The 21,419-nt window shown below is 41.4% G+C and overlaps 1 protein-coding gene across 4 annotated transcripts in view; it reads left to right on the top strand.

Annotated features, from left to right (window-relative positions):
• The window catches only part of CAMK4 (calcium/calmodulin dependent protein kinase IV), a 276,795-nt gene extending 255,376 nt beyond the window's left edge, over positions 1-21,419 (top strand). For all 4 annotated transcript variants that reach the window (XM_006134451.4, XM_025190384.2, XM_025190385.2 and 1 more), the window contains 4 exons: positions 152-227; positions 11,278-11,404; positions 18,098-18,250; positions 21,010-21,419. In XM_006134451.4, coding sequence (XP_006134513.1) covers positions 152-227; positions 11,278-11,404; positions 18,098-18,250; positions 21,010-21,174 — 521 coding nt within the window. In that variant the 3' untranslated portion in view covers positions 21,175-21,419. The remainder of the gene's footprint in view (positions 1-151; positions 228-11,277; positions 11,405-18,097; positions 18,251-21,009) is intronic.

The following is a 21,419-nucleotide window of genomic DNA, read 5'->3' as shown; positions in this document are numbered from 1 at the left end:
GCTCAGGACCTATTTGTTCTACTTTAAAATGAGACATTGCAATTGCATTTTGAATTAAGGAGTCAGACATGTTTGAAATTCCTGACTTTTATTAGTCGTATTTATTTCTGCATTACATTTTTGTTTTAGTGACAATATTTATCATTTTCAGCACCAGAAATTCTACGTGGATGTGCCTATGGCCCAGAAGTGGACATGTGGTCTTTGGGAATAATCACCTACATCCTGTAAGTTTAGATAGTAATACCAAGTGAAATATAAAATATGACATTTTGATGTTTCATTTTCTAAGCCACAGATTTTCTGACATTCTGAACTGTGCTACCTTAAAGTGAAAACTCTTAATTTGTTTTATATGGTTTATAGTTTAATGATAATTAAATAACTTGAAGGTTGAAGGAGCACTGAGAAAAATCAAGTAATATATTTGTCATATATATCAAAGTATCCCTTGTCTAAATTACTGTAAACATTTATTAAAACAAAAGAATTGTAAAAATCATTTTATTTTCCCATTTATTTTTTGCGTTTCACTCAGCACAGACAGTGAAACTAGATGGGTCTATTCATGACCATTTATTTGTCATATTTCTAGTACTGTTGTGTTTGGGTTGAAAAACTCAAGAGCAATATTTACTTTTCCACATTTCAGTGTTTTAATAACTTGATTCATTGTTAATAACAGGCTTTAGATAAAAACCCTTACCACTCCACTCACTGAGTAAAAACTTAACTTTAAACTTAGACTGCATAATACAGGATAAACATACTCAAAATGCTAGCTGGACACATTGAATAATGGGTGACTTTTCTAATCTTTGTTCAGTACAGTAAATAAAGCTTTCCCTGGCCTTTCCTTACTGTTTTGCCTCTTTAGATTAGAAGTGCTTAAGAACAGCCCCCATATAAAATACTGTTCCAAATATCTAAATTAAGAACTGCCAAGCACTTATTTGCAATGAAGATCTTTTCTACAGCTCGTATCACAGGCAATGCCAGACAGTAGTCATCACTTATAAATACTTAAGTATATACTATTATCCCATGAAGATTTTGAATATAAACTTCGTTGTTGTCAACTTTTTACATACGTAGGCTGCACTAGAGGATCTTTGTCCCACTCAGCCACTGGATAGCTGCCATAAAGCTGGTTTAACTGGCTTGCAGGAATTGTCCCTATGCCCTGGCAAGTGCCAGTGCAAGTGCCAGTTGCCATAAGGTCTTGGCAATTGGTGTAACTTAGTGCAGCCCAGGAATCAGCCCAGGGGACAGCGTGGCCCGGAGCAACACAGAAATGAAGTAGCACAAAGCAGAGAGCTCCTCAGATTCAGCAGAATATCTGGCACACTGAATGTACTTCCTTTGAGAGAACAGCACGCTATCCAAACTGTGTTGTAAATAAAAGTCAGGCGGGTAAAACCCAGGCAGAAAAAAATAAAGTAGAATGGTGCTCAGATGCAAGTTGAGAATAGAAGCGGTTGCCTGTTTTGAACAGACAGCCACATTGGGCCAAAAATAAATCAAAGCACATGACTGCCATTGAGCTGCTTTGGACTAGCAAGGAGCACAGCTGCACCAGGGTTTCTGGAGACTTCCTCCTCCAACATGTTTGGTGCCATAAGTCAAATGCCATTGCTGCCCATTCACATCCAGCTCTCCTGGTGGACGTCTGCCATGCTGTTAAGCAGAAAAAAAGTGGTGAATGGAGTTGTTGGGCACAGAGGGAGGCATGGCCTGCACCCCCTCCACCTCCAAAAAAGTTTGTTTCTTAATGTCTGGATTGAAATGATCCATAAAAATCAAAATATTTGATGTTTCACTTCACATTTAAACTCAAAAGTATTCTGTCAGAGATGTACCTGACAAAGGGTTGTAAGAGCCAAAATGTCCCAAAATTTCCAGGCAAACAAGTTTTCTACAATATTGTGCACTGTTTACACAACTGCCTTTGCCAGTTTAGACTCAGATATTCAAAGAAGGAAGTGTAGAGTTAGGCACCTTACTCTGCAGTTTGGTATCTAAATAAGGGTGGCCTGATTTTCAGTGATGCAGTTGTTTTGTGTTGCATAAATGACATGCTTCTGAAAATTTTTTAGAGTTGAAGGTCGTTGTGCGTTGTGCATTGTGCATGCTGTACATCTGTGTATTCTGACCTTTCGCCTTATGGGAGTACGAGTGACTTCCCTTCAGTCTGGTGGCAACACTGATTGCTAGGCTGATTTGTTTTCTCTTGTTGTGCTGCATGTTTGTGGAATGATTTCAGTCAGTATATTCTGGGAAGAGGAAAAAAACAGAATGTTATATATGTGCACACATATAATGCTGACAAATTATTTTAATACAAAATGTTGGAAAATGCAAGTTTTTTAATATAGAGCATAAATAAGATCAGTGATCTGCTTTCATTTTCCTCTAAAAGGATAGTTTACAATATCTTTTATTATAAGAAATTATAGTATGATTGACAAGACTGCGTAAGAAACAATGAAAAGCTCTTAAAGGAGATTGGCTACATGGAAGATGTAAATTATTAGTGTAAATGTCAGATCTGTGATTTTGTGTATTGAAGAGGAACGCAGGTAGTTGTGCATTTTGGGATCCACTTACTTGAATTTCTACAATCATATTTTTGTCCATTATTCTCGTATTACAAAATTTGGTCTCCTCCCTCCCATCTCAAGACCTGCCACAGATCTGCTCTGGAGTACATCTCAGACCTTGTCTCTTACACCCAGCTTATGCTTTCCTCTCTCTTATATCAAGCTATATTGGGGCAGATCCTTGGCCATTGTAAATTATTATCCTAGTTCCATTGAAGTTAATTGATAATTTACACCAGCAGAAGATCTGCCTTGTATTCCCTTCTATAAAAACATAGCCAGAAATTCTATCCCACATAAAAGAGGCACGTAGTAGTAAAGATATACTAGGCCTAGTCCATAGTCAGCATTGCACTGGTTTAACAAGAGCAGTGTTCCCTCTAAACTGTACAGTTTCACAGGAAATTAATCAGCTCCTCCCATTCAGATGCTCAGGGCTCCCTGCATGGAGCTGACTGACTGGGCGGGGCTGATTAATCACCTGTGAAGCTGTGCTGCTACCCAGCTGAAAGGGAAGACTGAACAAAAAATGTGATTTTTTTTTTAATCATCTTAGTTTACTCGATACAAAACATAATTCTTAATCCAATTTAAACCTGGTTTACATTGATTTATTTTAATAGGGTAAAAATCTATTTAAGATAAATCAGTATAAATGTGGTTTAAGTCAAATTGAGTGTCCACACAGTTTATTGAAGTCATCCTCAAATCACAGCCTTCTTTAAACTGGCTTACCTTTGATTATAGAAAAAAAGACCTTGAGTATAGGTGGAACACAACTATTTGGAATAGAAGCATAGACATGAGCAGTAATAAGGATAGATTCACCTAGTTGACGAAACTCACAGCATATGATAAGCATTACAAACATGGTATTAATAAGTAATTGTGAAAATATTTGTAGCAATAGATGGAGAACAGTGTATCAGAGCCTACAAGTGGAGCAGATAGAACAAGGACAATTAGCATATATAAGCATTGACAACAAAGCCAGATTGCAATTGGTGAGGTGTGGTTACATATAGTAGTCAATATACAATTATGTTATTTCCAGATTATCTGTAGGACAACTGTATTCTTCTTTATTGCAAAAATCTAACCCCTGATGCAGTGATACCCTGTTGTAGCTGTGTCATTCCGAATGCAATAACGCTACATGATTCAAGATGGAGTTGAATTTTAAAAGGATTTAAGTTTGATTTGAAGAAACCTTGTTTTTCTTGTCAAACTGGAAGCTGTTAGCATATTTCCTCTTTAATTATGCTGGTTACAAGAGCTTCAGTTGGTTTGCTGAAATGAATTCCTTAGCCCACTGAGAACTACAGGATTTTCCCCCCACTGTTTACATGTGAGATTTCATTTGATATTCAGAAAAGGAAGTACTCTCCTGCATTATGTATGACTTAGCTCATATGGTGGCTTGGTGAGCTAGCTGAAACATGCAACTACACTACAGCAGTTAGGAGTCATTTTTCACCCCAGGTTAATCATTGTGTCCACAATTATAAGCAGCAAGATATCAGATCTCTAACAAATAAGAAAATATGTGATGTTATTATTTGGTCCCTTTTGTGAAAGGACAGGCAGTGAAAAGTTAAGATGGTTTTACACTACTGAGCTGATATGCACCGAGCTGGTGCTTCCTCCTGGTTTAGTGTGAGGGTTTGTTTCCTGAAACGTGTTCAATGCACTGGTAACAGGGGAAAGGACAAAAGAAGAGGAATCTTAGCTAGAGGCCAGATTCAGAAAGGTTCTGATTGTGCTACCTCCCTCTGAAATCAGTGAGGATCAAGGTTGCTCTGCACCTTGCAGAGTTGGGCCCTCTCTGATGGTAGTAAAATTGACTTATTTCAATTCCAGTTGACATTACTGATGATTTGCTATAAGTGTTCACATGATTTAAGATGAAGGAGAAGCAGCAGGCAGAAAATGAAAGAAAGACAGAGGAAGTGGCAGAATAGTGACAAGCCATCATATCAGCAGAAATTGGAATTTGACGTAGGTGGTATTACTGAAACCTCATGGGAAGATCTGCATGACTGGACTGTTAAAACCACTGGTTATAGAGCCTATATGGAGAGCATTAACTGGGCAAAAGGGTGGAGGGTGACTGTCAGGATTCGGGCTCCCCCTCAGGCTTACAGCCCAATCATCATCAGGGTTGCCTGCCTCAAAGTCACCACCCTCCACCCGTGTTCTTTAATTCATAGTCTCGGGCCATTCTGTCCTCCGAGTATTCCCACAGTTACCCGACTGCTCGGGCGGCTGTCATGCCGGCCCCGTGGTGCTGCAGGACGTGATTCGGGGTTTACCTCTCTCCAGGTTCTGGCTCAGGATCCTCCCTGACTGCCGAGGCGTTCTCCTCTGGGGCGGGGTTCAGCCCGCAACTCACCAGTCCACCGAAGTCGGCGTGGGCTCCCCCCCCTCCGAGTTCCAAGACAGCCTCCCGAGCAGTCGGGTAACTGTGGGAACACTCGGAGGACAGAATGGCCCGAGACTATGAACTAAAGAACACTGGTGGAGGGTGGGACTTTGGGGCAGGCAACCCTGATGATGACTGGGCTTTAAGCCTGAGGGGGGGCCCGAACCCCGACAGATGGTGGAGAATGTGGGCACCTGATCCTACACCCAGGGGGTAGGGTGAAAAAAATCTTAATATATAACAATCGAACTAGGAGGGTAATGTAGGCATACCGCACTTGCAAATGAAGCCCGGGATTTGAATTTCCCGGGCTTCATTTGCATAAGCGGGGCTCCGCCATTTTTAAATCCCCGCTCGTTCGAACCCTGTGCCGCGCGGCTACACGCAGCACGAACTAGGTAGTTCGAACTAGGCTTCCTAGTTCAAACTACCGTTACTCCTCATTCCACGAGGAGTAATGGTAGTTCGAACTAGGAAGCCTAGTTCAAACAGAATAAATAGTAATAATAAATATGCCACAATGGAGAAAGAAGCCCATAACAATTAAAAATACATATACACACAGAAGAAACAACAGTTGATAGTAATTAACAGAAATCAGAATCTAGTAATTGTAGTAAATAGATAGGGGAACCAAAAGGAAATAAGAGAACTCCATGGCCAACAGTGTAAGGTACAATAAGGAATAGGTTTTAAAGCATTTTAGCAATAAATAGAAGCCTAAAAATTATAGTGGTTTATTACTAGATGAAAATAGTAGAATTATTAATAATATGCAGAAAAGGCATAAGTGTTCAATAAATTTTTCTGCTTTGTGTTTCATAAAAAACTAAATGATAAAGGCATATCATATGATGATGAAATACTAGTCATATGATGATGAAAGCAACGCAGGAGGCAGTTAAACAGCAGCTACTAAAATTACCTGGATCTGCTGATTTAAAAATCCCTAATTTGCACCTAAGAGTTTTTAAAAAGCTGACTGAAGAGCTTTCTAGACCATTAATGCTGATTTTCAGTAAGTCATGGAGCACTGAGAGGAAGATTCAGAAGAAAATAATATTGTTCCACTATTTAAAAAGAGTAAACAGGAGAATGTGAGTTATTAGAGGTCTGCCAGTCTGATATCCGTACTGGGCAAAGTAATGGAATAGCTGATAAGGGTCACAATTAATTTTTAAAAAGCACTGTAATATCATTAATGCCAGTCCATGTGGCTTTATGGAAAACAGATCCTGTAAAATATTTTGATATCTCTTTATTATGAGATTGCAGGTTTACGTAAATTAGGATAATACAAGTTGCACCTCTATAAACCAGAACTCTCTAGTCCGGCAGCATCCATAATCCAGCAGGACCATGGGTGTCCAAGAACCAAAGTGTCCCAACACACTGGGAGGAGGGTCAAGAACCCGGCACACTGCAAGGGGCTGAGGTGTGACATGCAGCCCTGCTGGGCTGCGAGGGAAGGGGAGGGTGAGAGCTGGGAAACCTGATGCGCAGCTCAGCTGGGGTGTGGGAGAGCGGGGGGGGGGGGGGGGCTGACACACGGCTCATCTGGGCTGCGACAGGGATGGGGGCCAGCACATGGCTCAGCTAGGCCGAGGAATCCAGGAGTCAGGAAGCTTGGTGGGAGGGCAGGGAGTGGGGCTGGCAGCAGGGGGGCAAGAATTGATTTCCTGATGTGGCAAAATCCCTCATCTGGGCCAAGGTAGGTCCTGAGGGTACTGGACCAGGGGCTTCAACCTGTAGTGTTGATGTAATATACTTCTGCAAGGCATTTGACATGATACCGTATAATATTTTGATTAAGAAAACTAGAATGATACAAAATTAACATGGTACACATTACATCAATTAAAAATTGGCTAACTTATATAGGCCTCAAAATGCAGTGTAAACTGGGCGTCAGCATTAAGTGGGGGTCTCACATGAACTTGAGTTTTGTTCTGCAGTATTTAATATGTTTATCAATGACCTGGAAGAAAACACAAAATCATTCCCGAGAAAGTATGTGAATGACACTTAAACTCCCTCAAGGCTGGTATGAAATTAGACTTATGAGCAGGGAACCATAACCAGCTCCCTGACATTCACATGCCCCATCTGCCCTCATACTGAATCAGTAGAGACTAGCACAAGTATCTGAGCCATTCACCTTCTATGTGTCAGTGGCGGAATGACTGCTTTTATTATTTACTTTCCAGTAGTGCCCATCATATGCTAAGACAAGCAGTACACAAAAGTTAGGAACAAACAGGCCTGCTAGTAGGGGAAGGGGACTAAAGGGTACAATTGTCCCGAGACCCAGCAGTTCAGAGGGACCCAAGTCTCCTAGCTGTTTCTGCTGCTACTATGACAGCAGCATTGGCTGGAGCCCCAGGCCCTTTAAATTGCCTTCCAAACACCTCACCACACATTCCAGTGGCTCTGATGCCTGGTGTGGGGCTGGCGTGATACATGTTTCCAGGGGTGCTTAGCTGCCTCCCCCCATCTTACTTAGGAGTCCACTGAGACTGTTGGCTCCCCTTGGAATAAAGAAACAGTCAAAATGTACATTTGTAAATGCATTAAATGTATTGTTCATTTTATAAATAAATATCAGTTGCCTCTTAATAGGGAACTGACCTTACAGACCAACTGAGGGAGGAACATGGGAAAAGAACATCACTGAAGCCAGCACAAAGATGATGGTGGGAGAAGACCACAAATGGGGGAGGAGGACAGCAGCCCACTCCCACCTACTTAAATACAGTACTCAAATTCTAGTGCTGTGGTCTAGCCAATTTGCCAGCCTTGAGCACAAGTACCGTTCTAAGAATATTTTTAAACTGCTCTCTGTACTAGCTGTATAACATGATGCAGCCACTCCACCCACAGGCAGGAAGCTATGCTTTCAGAATGTTTGCTCTTTGATCTGTAGTGCATCTATTGCATTTTGAAAAACAGGATAACCTGCAAAATATTTAGTTTTCAAAACTAAGATTACTACTGAATCTATTGTTGTGTTTAACTGATGGCACTGTTCCTCACTTTCTTCCCACTTGGTTGTTTTCTTATCTTCATTTTGTGTGACCTGCCATATTTACCTGCAACTTGACAGCAGATACAGTAATCCTCTGTAGCATCAGAACATTTATTGATTAGATGGAAGATCACTGCAAAATACTACACCTGATTATAATTGAAAGCAAGAATAGCAAAAAATTGTATAACTGTCACTCATTTTTGTGTTTCTGCATTCCATCTGAAATATTGTTGAATGTATCTAATCTCCAAATGGGATCATTATTCAGATAAATTACTAGAGTGTGTTGTTCATGCTGGAGTTAAGTCAAGCTGTTGTTTACAGTCATTGGGAGTTCTGCAGTTGATTTCAGTAGGAGCAGGATTGTAACCAATGGACCTAATTCAGATATACAAATTTTGGTATTGTGTAAAATAGGTGCAAGTATAAGTATGAAGGACTCTAGAGCATGGGTTCCCAAACTGGGGGGGGGAGGGCGGAAGCATGAAGAAATTCCAGGGAAGGCACGAGGTAACCCAGCTCCCCTCTCCACCCCTGTCAATCTCCCCCCCCCCCCCCCCCCCCAAAGTTTCGTTGCTATTTTTGTTTTTCGGCCCCGGTTTGGTTCCTTCTTTTTCTTTTCTTTTTTTCGCTCAAGTTTTGCTGCTATTGGATGTATGTGTGGGCATGAGAGTTTCTCAAAAATCAAAAAGGGGGTATGATGCCGAAAAGTTTGGGAACCACTGCTCTAGAGTGTGTTTATAAATGATACATCATGAAGGGTGTGTCTAGACTACAGGATTTTGTCGACAAAAGTGGACTTTTGTTGACAAAAGTATACCTGCGTCTATACTACCGCTGAGTTCTGTTGACAGAACTCGGCAGTTTTGTCGACGGTGGTAAACCTCATTCTACGAGGAATAACGCCTTTTGTTGACAGTTCTGTCGATTGAAGGCGTTATTGCATCTACACTGTCCTTTGTGTCTATACTCTCATGTCAACAAAGCAGCTTGCTTTGTCGACAGAACTGGATGTAGTCTTAGACGCTCTTTGTCAACAGAAGCTATATTGACAGTATCTGTCAACAAAGCCTCTGTTGACAAAAGCCTGTAGTCTAGACATACCTGAAGTGGCAGGAGGGTGTATGATTCTCTAAATATAAACTCACTGAGATTTACCACTGAATGTGGCTCAAGCAATCCAGTGAAATAATTAGGTTTCAGTCTGTGAGGTGTGTGTGGTGGGTTTTTGTAGGGATGTTAACATTAACTGATAAGCATCAGTTAAACTATCAGTTAAACTCTGCTCCGCTTCACTGCAGTAGGGCCAGCAGAGACTGGCAGCCCTACTTCCAGGGAGGCTTCGCTGCAGGTTCTACAGTATGAAGCTTATTTAAACTTTATACTGCAGAGCCCATAGTGCGTGCAACTGCTAGGATTTTTAGCAGTTACACTGATACCTTATTAAAAGGCTTTAGACATCCCTAGTTTTTGGTGTTGCTTTGGTTTTTTGGGTTGGTTTCTTTGTTTTTCTCTCTTTTGTATTTTAATGTAACTTTAATTCAACCCCCTTGTACATATGCATTGTGATACAGTATAAAATTACATGATTGCATATCTTTCCACAGGATCTATGCCACATTCAGTACACAGAATGGATGATGTTCATTTAAAGAGCAGCTATTCAGTATTTTGATGTATCCCCATTGTTTAGTTTGTGGCCATAGGCTTATTTACTGTGCCCTATTCAAACCCTGTTCTAAAGACAGAATTATTAGTTTCCTCATAGCGCCCCAGTGTGTTGCAAACATTAATGAATTGATCTTCATAACACCATACTCTCAGACCATAGGGGTGTTATTGCCATTTCGGAGGTGGGGGAACTGAGACGCGGAGAGATTAAGGTCAAAAGTACCCTCTAATTTTGGATGCCTAATTAGAAATGCAAAGAACCTGACTCTTCGGAGTATTTGTAGCATTTTTAGATAGCGCTATATATGTTCAAAGCACAGTTCCATTTACTTTCATGGCAGGTATGGGCACACAGCTCTTCGGTAGATCAAAACCTAGACTATCTCATCAGTTTCCAGAAACTGAGGTGCACATAATTTGTGACTTGTAACATTTGGGTTAAGTAACACGGGAACTCTCTGGCACAGGCAGGGACAGAATCCATTTTCCAGCGCATCCTTCAATAGCCTTCACTTAGAGAAACATCCTTTCTCTTCCTGCAGTCCCTACCATCATCTGCAACAAATGAGGCAATTGTCCTCCAGGCAACACCTCCATTACTAAACAGCCCCTGGTTCATCTTCAGACTAAGTCCAATCTGTTCAATGAATGAGACAAATTCCATGGGGCAAAAATAATATATGGTCATGTAATTAGACTGCACCATAATATATACTCTCAGGAGCCCAAATTAATGTCAGTCAGTCTTAATTGTGGTATTTCCTTAACTTTTGAATGCTTAACTGAATCAATGGTTCTAGTATTTTAATGTAATTTCTTACATTTTTAAGAAAGCAAAGTGAAAATACAGAAATTCCATCATAGCATCCTATTGACACTGACATTAGTCATCATCAGAGTTGATACCTTCCTGAAGACTCAATTCTTATCCCCTCTGAAGTTTTCCTTCATGCTGCCTAGGCTCAGTGGTGTGGTGTCAAGATCACAGGAAAGACAATCTCCCTGCTCTAATGCCTGGAGTTAGGCCTGGCACAGACCCTGCTAAATTTCAAGTGTCTGCTCCAAAGCACTGGGTGCTAGAACATCTCTGAAACATGGTCTCAGATTTTTTTTTACACGGGCCAAACTCTATTTTCCCTAACAACATTTTCAGAAATAACTGAACTATTTTGCCTGAAATGTTTAAAAAAAAAAAATCCAGCCCTAGGTAGACATCCAGCATTGGCAATTTCAGCTCAAACTCTTGAAGTCTTACAAAATTATAAGCAACAGTAAACAGTGTCTTATAATGGAAAGTGTTAGGCAACCTTAATATCATCAGCCCTGCCTGTAATATATATTCATATAGGGATCACTTAAAATGACATGTATATAGGCCCCACACAAAGGTTTGCTATGGTTTTGCTGTGGGGTTTTTTTTTTAATTAAAAGCTGTTCTGTTTTCACCTGCAAGGTGAGAAGTTTTGTGTAGGTGTTTAAAAAAATCACATAGGGGGATATTCTTTGGAGACTGAAATCACTTAAATCTTTGATAAATTTCACTCTTTTCCCCATAGCCTTTGTGGATTCGAACCATTCTATGATGAAAGGGGAGACCAGTACATGTTTAAAAGAATTTTGAACTGTGAATATGACTTTGTGTCCCCCTGGTGGGATGACGTGTCTCTCAATGCCAAGGATTTGGTAAGTACAAGAACATGAAGAGTAGCATTTTCTCTGATGCATATGTGTCATTGTTTCCCAATGGCAAACAGTGTTGGTGTGGAGTTTTTTCACATATATCTTTATTGAACTTTGATAACCTACCTACCGTATTTTCCAGCGTATAAGGTGACTGGGCATATAAGACGACCCCCTAATTTTCTAGTTAAAACATAGGTTTTCGCCTATACTCGCCGTATAAGACTACCCCCCCTTAAGAGGCCAACCGGCAGCACCCCAGCTGCTCTGCCCCAGGGTCCACAACAAAAGTCTGGTCTGCTGGGGGGGGGCGGGGGCGCACTAGCTGCGCCCCCCCCCCCCAGCAGACCAGGGACACGGAGAGCAAAGCCGCAGCAGCAGCAGGGTGCCGCGCCTCTGAGGCTTTGTTCTGGCAAAGTCTCAGAAGCACGGGACCCCGCCGCCGCTTCGGCTTTGTTCCCGGTGCCCCTGGTCTGCTGGGGACCGTCTCCAGCAGACCAGGGTCACCGGGAACAAAGCCGCAGGCGCGGCGGGGTCCCGCACCTCTGAGGCTTTGCCAGAACAAAGCCTCAGAGGCGCGGCACCCTGCTGCCGCTGCGGCTTTGCTCTCCGTGTCCCTGGTCTGCTGGGGGGGGGGGGCGCAGCTAGTGTTGTGGACTTTTGTTGTGGGCTGTCCCGCTGCCAGCTTCCCCCGAGGCTTTGCAAAGCCGCGGAGGGGCTCAGGCAGTGGGGCAGCCCACGCGCGCCTGGGCTGCCCTGCTGCCCAAGCCCCTCCGCGGCTTTGCTCCGCGTCTTCCTGGTCTGCAGACCAGGGAAACGCGGAGCAGCTTTTCTCGCCCCGGAGTACACGGGCGGCGGGACCGCGAGGTCCCGCAGTCCGTGTCCTCCGGGGCAAGAAAAGCCCCGTTCGTACCTGCAAGTCGGGGACTGCCTGTATGTTTATACCCGGCGTATAAGACGACCCCCGATTTTTGGGGGATGTTTTTTAGTATAAAATGTCGTCTTATACGCTGGAAAATACGGTATCTTGTTTGCTTGCAAATCAAGACTAATTTGTTAAAAAAGCAGTAATCACCATAAAATCCAATGGCCTGCATTTCAGAGACACTGAGCACTTCTTGCCCCTGTTAAAGCTGTGGCTTTGAAGAACTCCTGTAAATTAGGCTGTAAAAATTGAGTATTGCAACATATTTATTTTTAAAGTATATTAAATGAAAATTAAAAAGTCCCCACACTACATCATACATCACAGAAACTGGGTAAAGATTCTAGTGTCTGACTTTCTTGGCAGGTATCATTTTTCTGGATAGCTTTTTTTTTCTTTAATGTTTTTCTTCTTCATGGAGTTTTATCCTCAAAAGGTCCATAAAAAATAGAGTTCAACTCTACAGTTTGTATGGTTTCTCATTGGAATGTTTTTCCTTGCAAAGATTAAATATCAAAAGACCCCAGCTGTTGTTGACTATACAATTCTGTCCATTCCTCAGCTTTTTTGTGATAAATTTTTAGTGGATGAGGCAGTTATTGCCCATAAGTATGATTCATTAGTAAAATGCTAAGGCTGGAGCACTACATTTTTGATTACAGGATAAAGTAAATTGGCTCCAAGAGATACTGATCTACAAAGATGAACATGTCCAAGTTCTATTTTTACCCAATGATATGTACACAATTTAGTTATTTCATTAAAATAACAATAACAAATGCTCAGTTCCATATTACTTATACAAACTGTGCCATAAAACACTACATTAATTAATGTTTGTAAAGTGCTTCAGGATGCTTCAGATGAAAGGCACTGTAGAGGTTCAAAGTATTAGATTTAGAATATTTCTGAGATAGGGAAAATGTCATTTATGTTTCTTTGTAGGCACAGGTCAACTAAACAATACCCCATAGTAGAGCAAAGTGGATGGTCTTTCATAGAATCATAGAATACTAGGACTGGAAGGGACCTTGAGAGGTCATCAAGTCCAGTCCCCTACCCTCATGGCAGGACCCAGTACTGTCTAGACCATTCCTAATAGATGTCTATCTAACCTGCTCTTAAATATCTCCAGAGATGGAGATTCCACAACCTCCCTAGGCAACTTATTCCAGTGTTTAACCACCTTGACAGTTGGGAAGTTTCTCGTAATGTCCAACCTAAACCTCCCTTGCTGCAATTTAATTCCACTACTTCTAGTCCTATCATCAGAGGTCAAGAAGAACAATTTTTTCCCTCCCCTTTAACACCCTTTTAAATACTTGAAAACTGCTATCATGTTCCCTCTCAGTCTTCTTTTTTCTGAACTAAACAAGCCCAATTCTTTCAGTCTTCCCTCATAGCTCATGGTTTCTAGGCCTTTAATCATTTTAGTTGTTCTTCTCTGACCTTCTCCAATTTTTCCACATCTTTCTTGAAATGTGGTGCCCAGAACTGGACACAATACTCCAACTGAGGCCTAATCAGTGCAGAGTAAAGCAGAAGGATGACTTCTTGAGTCTTGCTCACAACACTTGTGTTAATGCATCCCAGAATCATGTTTGCTTTTTTTGCAACAGCATCACACTGTTGACTCATATTTAGCTTGTGGTCCACTATAACCCCTAGATCCTTTTCTGCCGCACTCCTTCCTAGACAGTTGCTTCCCATTCTGTATGTGTGAAACTGATTGTTCTTTCTAAGTGGAGTACTTTACATTTGTCCTTATTAAACTTCATCCTGTTTAACTCAGACCATTTCTCCAATTTGTTCAGATCATTTTGAATTATGACCCTATCCCTCCCAGCTTAGTATCATCTGCAAACTTAATAAGCGTACTCTCTGGTGGGGTGTCAAGGCTGTTCCCCACTCTGGCATAACAAATGCAGAAGTTGGGGGCCCGCAAGAGCACTCCAAAACCTTGCCTCTACAAGCTCTGGTATAAAAACTCCCCGCCGCACCGCAATCCTAATACTCAGATTTTGAGGGACCCACTGCCACCATCCAAGTAATTCCAAGAAAATCAGGGAAGAGATCACTTGGGAAATCCCCTCCCTAAGGTAAAACTCTCCCCTTGCCTGTTTTACTTGGAATTGGGAAAACAGGTAATCCACGGACAACAATGGACTCTGCCCTTGTAACTATGCACTGAGTCCTAAGGACACAACAGTCAACCAATACCGGTTAATTAGAAAAAAAACGTTTATTATCAAAACAAAACTACTGTTGAAAGCATAGTAAATTGGCTAGATGGAAAGCGCCACTCATATGGATACTCAGGGAAAAAACCCTGGGTTGTAAGGCTTAGTTACAAAAGAAAAAAAAAACACGTAGCAAGCTCAGACATTATTTCCTAATCCCCATACAAGGAAAACAATAAAGCCTGATGGACTATTTAAACTTTTCCCTACTTAACACATTTTAATCAGTCCGTTCTTGGAGAGAGAAGTGTCTCCCATCTCCCTCAATAGCTGGGAGAAACTGCTCTGAGTCTCAAACAAAGAACAGAGGAAAAAACCCTCTTTTCCAGTTTGATATTTCTACCTGTATTGTTATTGGATCACCATCCAATACGTTGCTAGGCACTTGAGTTAACCCCTTAGTCACGAGGTGCTGGTTAGCATTCCTGATTATGATGTGAAGAAAAACATAATTACCCTTCCCCCTACTTAAGCCATGGAGCAGTAGCAGATCTCCTCCAAAGCCACAGTGTATCCTGCTCATGAAGGGTTCCGGCAAGAGATGTGTGTACTTGTAGATTCACCAAACTGGGTGGGGTTGCGACTTCTTTGGAGGATAGGGACATAATTCAGAATGACCTTAGCAAGTTAGAGAAATGGTCGGAGGTAAACAGGATGAGGTTTAATAGAGAGAAATGCAAAGTGCTCCACTTAGGAAGGAACAATCAGTTCCATACATACAAGATGGGAAGCGACTGTCTAGGAAGGAGCATGGCAGAAAGGGATCTAGGGGTCATAGTGGACCACAAGTTGAATATGAGTCAACAGTGTGATGCTGTTGCAAAAAAAGCAAATATGATTCTAGGTTGTATTAACAGGTGTGTTGTAAGCAAAACTCGTGAAGTCATTCTGCCGCTCTACTCTGCACTAGTTAGGCCTCAGCTGGAGTACTGTGTCCAGTTCTGGGCGCCACATTTCAAGAAAGATGTGGAGAAATTGGAAAGGGTACAGAGAAGAGCGACAAGAATGATTAAAGGTCTAGAGAACATGACCTATGAAGCCAGGCTTCATGAACTGGGCTTGTTTAGTTTGGAAAAAAGAAGATTAAGGGGGGACATGATAGCGGCTTTCAAATATCTAAAAGGGTGTCACAAGGAGGAAGGAGAAAATTTGTTCCTCTTGGTTTCTGAGGACAGGACAAGGAGTAATGGGCTTAAAGTGCAGCACGGGAGGTTTAGATTGGACATTAGGAAAAAATTCCTAACTGTCAGGGTGGTCAAATATTGGAATAAATTGCCAAGGGAGGTGGTGGAATCTCCCTCTCTGGAGATATTTAAGAACAGGTTAGATAGACATCTGTCAGGGATGGTGTAGACGGAGCTTGATCCTGCCTTGAGGGCAGGGGGCTGGACTCGATGACCTCTCGAGGTCCCTTCCAGTCCTATGATTCTATGATTCTATGACTGGCTACTGTCCATCTCCTAGTCTGTTCACTCTCTCTCTTTTTTCTAAACCGCTCTGCCCTGCCGTGGCTGGAGCCCTGTGGAACACAGCTTCATAGAGCACAATCATTTGCTCAGCTCTCCACAGCTTTCACATGGAAAGTGACATTTTTCTCTTTCTCTCTCATACTTAAATCCATTTACCATTAACCATGTTGCAGCTTGGGAAATCTCCCACCATTGCAGTAACATAGGCAGATGAAGCAATGGTGGCAATACTAGTGTGTAGATAGATCTGTGTCATCGACCTCTGCTCACAGCAAGTCTAGAAGACAGCGTTGAAAATACCTGAGCCCTGCCTACAGCAGCACTCCTTGCAGTTGGTATTACTTATTGCTTGCTAATGTGGATAAAGTCCCAATAGCAGAACTGTACAGATTCTGCTGCTTATCTTTGCTTCCCATAACATGATAGGAATTGCCATCTCTTTCCCTGTATTAATTTCTGATCAGTTCTTTTATACATTCTATTTTATTTACTGTTTTGAACCGCCACTGTGCATTGAGCAGATGTTTTCATTAAGCTGTGAACAATGATGCCTAGCCCATTTTCCTAGAACAGCTTGTGCATTTGTAAATTGCATTCTATAGGTCATCAAGTAATAATATACAGAACTTCAAAAAAACTTACACCCTCTTTTGCACACTTCCAATGGGCATTTGCATGCACAAAGTATGTCTAAATATTTGTACTTGAGATCATGTGCCTAACTCTGAAAATATGGCTTTTTATATGGGACATTAAGTAGTTTGGTTTATATCTTTAAAAATTTACCAGTCATCTTTATAACTTAAACAAAAACATTTTAAAAAACAACCCACATTTGATACCAAGTGAAGTGTTAGTAAAATCTGGGCCATGATTCTGCTGCTGTAGAAGTCTAAATACACTGCTGTAAGACAGTGATTCAGGAAATATACAGTATTTTGATGTATATACAATGTAATCCTATAAAATACAATTTTTAAATTAAATACTGTTATATTGAAAGATGCTAATGGCTGCCAACAGGAGAGTCTTAAAAAGACACACACAGAGCTAGTGAAAGTCAATGGTTATGCCAAACATTTTTTCCACACTCAGTGGAAAGAGTAAGGGATGTGGTGCTCATGACAGTAAAACACTATATGATACCATTCATACAACCACACCTCAGTTATCACTTAACTTTCATCACTAGTCAGGATCTTCCATTCAAGGGTTTGAACCCAAATTTGTTTTTTAAAAAAAGTTAAATACCCCCTTTCAACCTCTGTGTAATCTAATTCCTACTGCTGTTCACTATAAATAGCATTAAAGTTTGCTAGGTATACTGATATTCTCTCTCATGTAGCCTTGCAGTCAGCAGGAGTCTTCACCTAAGTTATCAGATAAGCATAATGCCTTTGCTCTGAATGCTTTTACCCATTCAAATGCAGTGTTTCTTCTGGTCATGTTTTACAATCCATTTGAATATTGTACTTTAAGTACATGCAGGATTACTTTTTCCATTGGTAAAGTGCTGTAAGCTACTTAAGCTACAATAAAAGCAGTACAAGAGAATTGATACATGGAGCTTCAAAATTAAAGTGAATGTATTTATTTTCCTTTGTCTCTTTTTCTTTTATACTTAAGCCCATTTACCATTAACCATTTAACATATTGCAACTTGGGCATTATACTCTCCTTGACAGCATAGACAAATGCACTCACCTAGTGTAGCTGTAATGAAAATGCACTTACTCAAACAGCATAGTGTTCAACAGCAATGACATTTTTTAAAACCTTTTTTTTTTTTGTAGCACATTTGTCTTTGAGCAAGACACTTAACTTCAAAGTGGAAATAATGCTAAGTAGTAACAACCTACTTTCCAGGATTGAGTCTGTTAGTTCTGGAATCCCCATGGTTTTTTTTTTTTTTTTTTTTTTTTTTGGCTATTCAACAAAAGGCCTTTTTCTTAGAGAGTCTTTCACTGAGCAGCTTCACAAAACCAAGAACAAGACCTATAAATGTAGACCTTGTCACATATTTCTGGGAAAGACCGTTGATTTTCTTTTCTTGATGACATAGGTTAAAAAGTTGATAGTGTTTGATGCTAAGAAGCGCCTCACAACCTTTCAAGCTTTGCAGCACCCCTGGGTCACAGGAAAGGCAGCCAATTTTGCACATATGGACAATGCACAAAAGAAACTTCAAGAATTCAATGCTCGGCGTAAACTTAAGGTAAGTCTCTGCACTTAACTTTAAAAAGCATATAGCAGCATTTACCATTTGAGAACGAACACACACACACACACACACACACACACATCAGGAACTTTTTTTACTTTGGTTAAAAAAAAAAGTATTCCTCTGTCCTTTTCTGTAATAACTGATGAAGATGAAAAAGCTAAAGATAATCCACTCACACTGCAACTGAACAAAAGGAGGCTAGAACTGTTGTGAAGTGTTTACAAGGATCTTGGGAAGCTCTGTAATTCCCAGTGTCGCTTAGGCTGTTCAGAATATGCTTACAGGTGTCCATTAAAATTGTTCTTTTCAGGAAGATTTCCATAGCCTTAAAGCTAGATTTATAATGTGTCTCCTGAAGAGTACAAAATTATCTCCTCCTGAGTCAGCTACAGGTTGAACCTTCTAAATCCAAGACTCTCTCGTCCAGCAACATCTGTGGTCTGTCAGGACCACAGATGTTGCTGGACCAGAGAGCCCAGCACCCGGGAGTGTGAACCAGTTGGGATCTCCATCCCCAGGGAACCCAAGCCAGGAGGGGCAGCAGCAGGGAGCCCCAGCACTGAGCAGCCCTACCTGACCAGGTGGGTCAAAAGCAAGGCAGCTGGTGAGTCCCATCCCCGGGGAGCCCTGGCAGGACGCAGCAGAAGCAAGGCAGCTGGCAAACCCCATCCCCGGGGAGCCCTGGCAGGACGCGGCAGAAGCAAGGCAGCTGGCAAACCCCATCCCCGGGGAGCCCCAGCTGGGTGGGAGAGAAGCGGGGCCACAGCAATTGGAGAGCTCCATCCCCAGGGAGCCCCAGCCAGCTGGAGGCAGTGGGCTGGAGCCCAAATCAAAGCCCTGTAGTCTGGAGCCCAGTGGCAGTGCACCGGAGTGAAACCAGCCGTGAAACCAGCTGCACAGAGGGGGAGTATCCTAAGAGATCAGTGACTAGGGATCTCCTCTGATCCAGCTGATTTCCTCTTTCAGAGCTGGTTATGTCCTGAGGGTGCTCCGGACCAGGGAGGTCCAACCTGTATTACATTTATTGCTCAAAGAATCTCTAAAAGTTTGTGTCGGTTTTGCAAATTTGATTGTGGATTCTCTTTGTACTCTCACATCACTGATCGATTCTGGGACATTGAACTAGACACATTTTTTTTTTAAAACCACCAAGATAATTAGAACTAAGTTTTTTATAAGTTTATTTCTATAATGTTTTTACATCAAGAACAGAATTATCAATAGCTAACATGAAAACCACTCTCACCAAAAAACTAAGGATGAAATATAACCAGGTACGGAATCAATAAGGATATCTACAATAATACACCTATTGCTACAATTACACAAATAATGATTCATTAAAATTACCTCCCCCTCCAGTATATAAGAATGATATAAGACTTATTTAATATTTTACTATGTCTGTTTAAAGCCATGTTTTTTATAAAAATAATCATACTGCAAACTCCAGTATTAACACTGGTGTGAGTTCCAGCACAGTAGATCAGAACTGCTTCTTGTAAACATATAGGCTACGTCTACACTGGCCCCTCTTCCGGAAGGGGCATGTAAATTTCACGAGTCGTCGTAGGGAAATCCGCGGGGGATTTAAATATCCCCCGCGGCATTTAAATAAAAATGTCCGCCGCTTTTTTCCGGCTTTTAAAAAAGCCGGAAAAGAGCGTCTAGACTGGCCCCGATCCTCCGGAAAAAGTGCCCTTTTCCGGAGGCTCTTATTCTTTGAAGTAAGAATAAGAGCCTCCGGAAAAGGGCACTTTTTCCGGAGGATCGGGGCCAGTCTAGACGCTCTTTTCCGGCTTTTTTAAAAGCCGGAAAAAAGCGGCGGACATTTTTATTTAAATGCCGCGGGGGATATTTAAATCCCCCGCGGATTTCCCTACGACGACTCGTGAAATTTACATGCCCCTTCCGGAAAAGGGGCCAGTGTAGACGTAGCCATACAGAATCATAGAATACCAAAACTGAAAGGGAGTTTGAGACATCATCAGGTCCAGTCCTCTGCCCTCCCTGCAGGACCAAGCACCATCTAGATCATCCCTGATAGATGTCTGTCTAACCTGCTCTTAAATATCTCCAGTGATTCCAAAATATAGTAAACCAAAAGGTTTACTTATATTTATATTTCATCAAGGAACACATTTGTTTCTAGTCCATCAGTCTAAGTCATCCCACATTTTGATTCCCTCTCCCACCTCCTTCATTGTTAAGTATCCACTTGTCCTCTTATAAATGTTTTTGTTTTTTTAAAGAATATCAGCGTTTCCAGGGAGGGATCAATAGGCAGATCCTAACTGGTATAAACTGGAGAAGTGACAATTTACATCAGTGAGGGTCAGTGCCAGAGTCTTCCTATATATCTAAACCGAAGCATGTTTTGGACATTACTATAATAAACAATAATGACTGTTATAAGAGTCATTTCTCCTTGGGCATATTTTGTGAAATTATCAATATGAATATAACTGAGGAAAAAATACAAGTTTGGTTTTTGTCTTCACATGTTGATAGGGGTATTTTATTTTCAAATTAGATATAGAAAACACCTGAATAAATGTTTCTATTAATGCTGGTCAAGTATTAGTCTTCAGAAATAGTTTCTCTTTCAAATGTTGTGAAGTCAGATGTGATAATTTATTAGATAATGAGATATTAACAAGAAGCAAACAGGTGCTAAAATTCCCTGCATATATGACACTAAGGTCATGTTATACATCCTGGATTTCCTTTAAATTGCCTGTCTTCATCAGGCTGCAGTGAAAGCTGTTGTGGCATCAACTCGTCTTGGAAGTGCAAGTAGTCACAGCAGCCATGACAGCAATAAGCCCAGCCGTAATCCGTCTCCCGTTCAAGACCGTGAACCTGAACAGAAACCTACTCAGGAAGTTGAAGCAGCATCAGAAGAGAATCCCTAGTCATTTGCTTCCTTTTTTTGCAGCTGAAATCTGTCATTTCATGCACCAGCTATCTTGCCATTTAGCAAGAAAGATTTGCAAGCATGGCCTCTCTGGTGGTTCTGCCTTGGAGTGCAAATTGCACCAGCTGGTGGTCCTAACTTCAATGCATGTGACTGCTTATGAAAATAGTAAATTGTCCTATCAGGCATGTCATGGATATAATGTTATTTGCTGTCATACCAACAAGTGAAATATGAGAGTGA

This window comes from Pelodiscus sinensis, chromosome 6 (assembly GCF_049634645.1).
Source record: "Pelodiscus sinensis isolate JC-2024 chromosome 6, ASM4963464v1, whole genome shotgun sequence".
NCBI lineage: Eukaryota > Metazoa > Chordata > Testudines > Trionychidae > Pelodiscus > Pelodiscus sinensis.
This window is presented reverse-complemented; position numbering and strand designations above follow the sequence as displayed.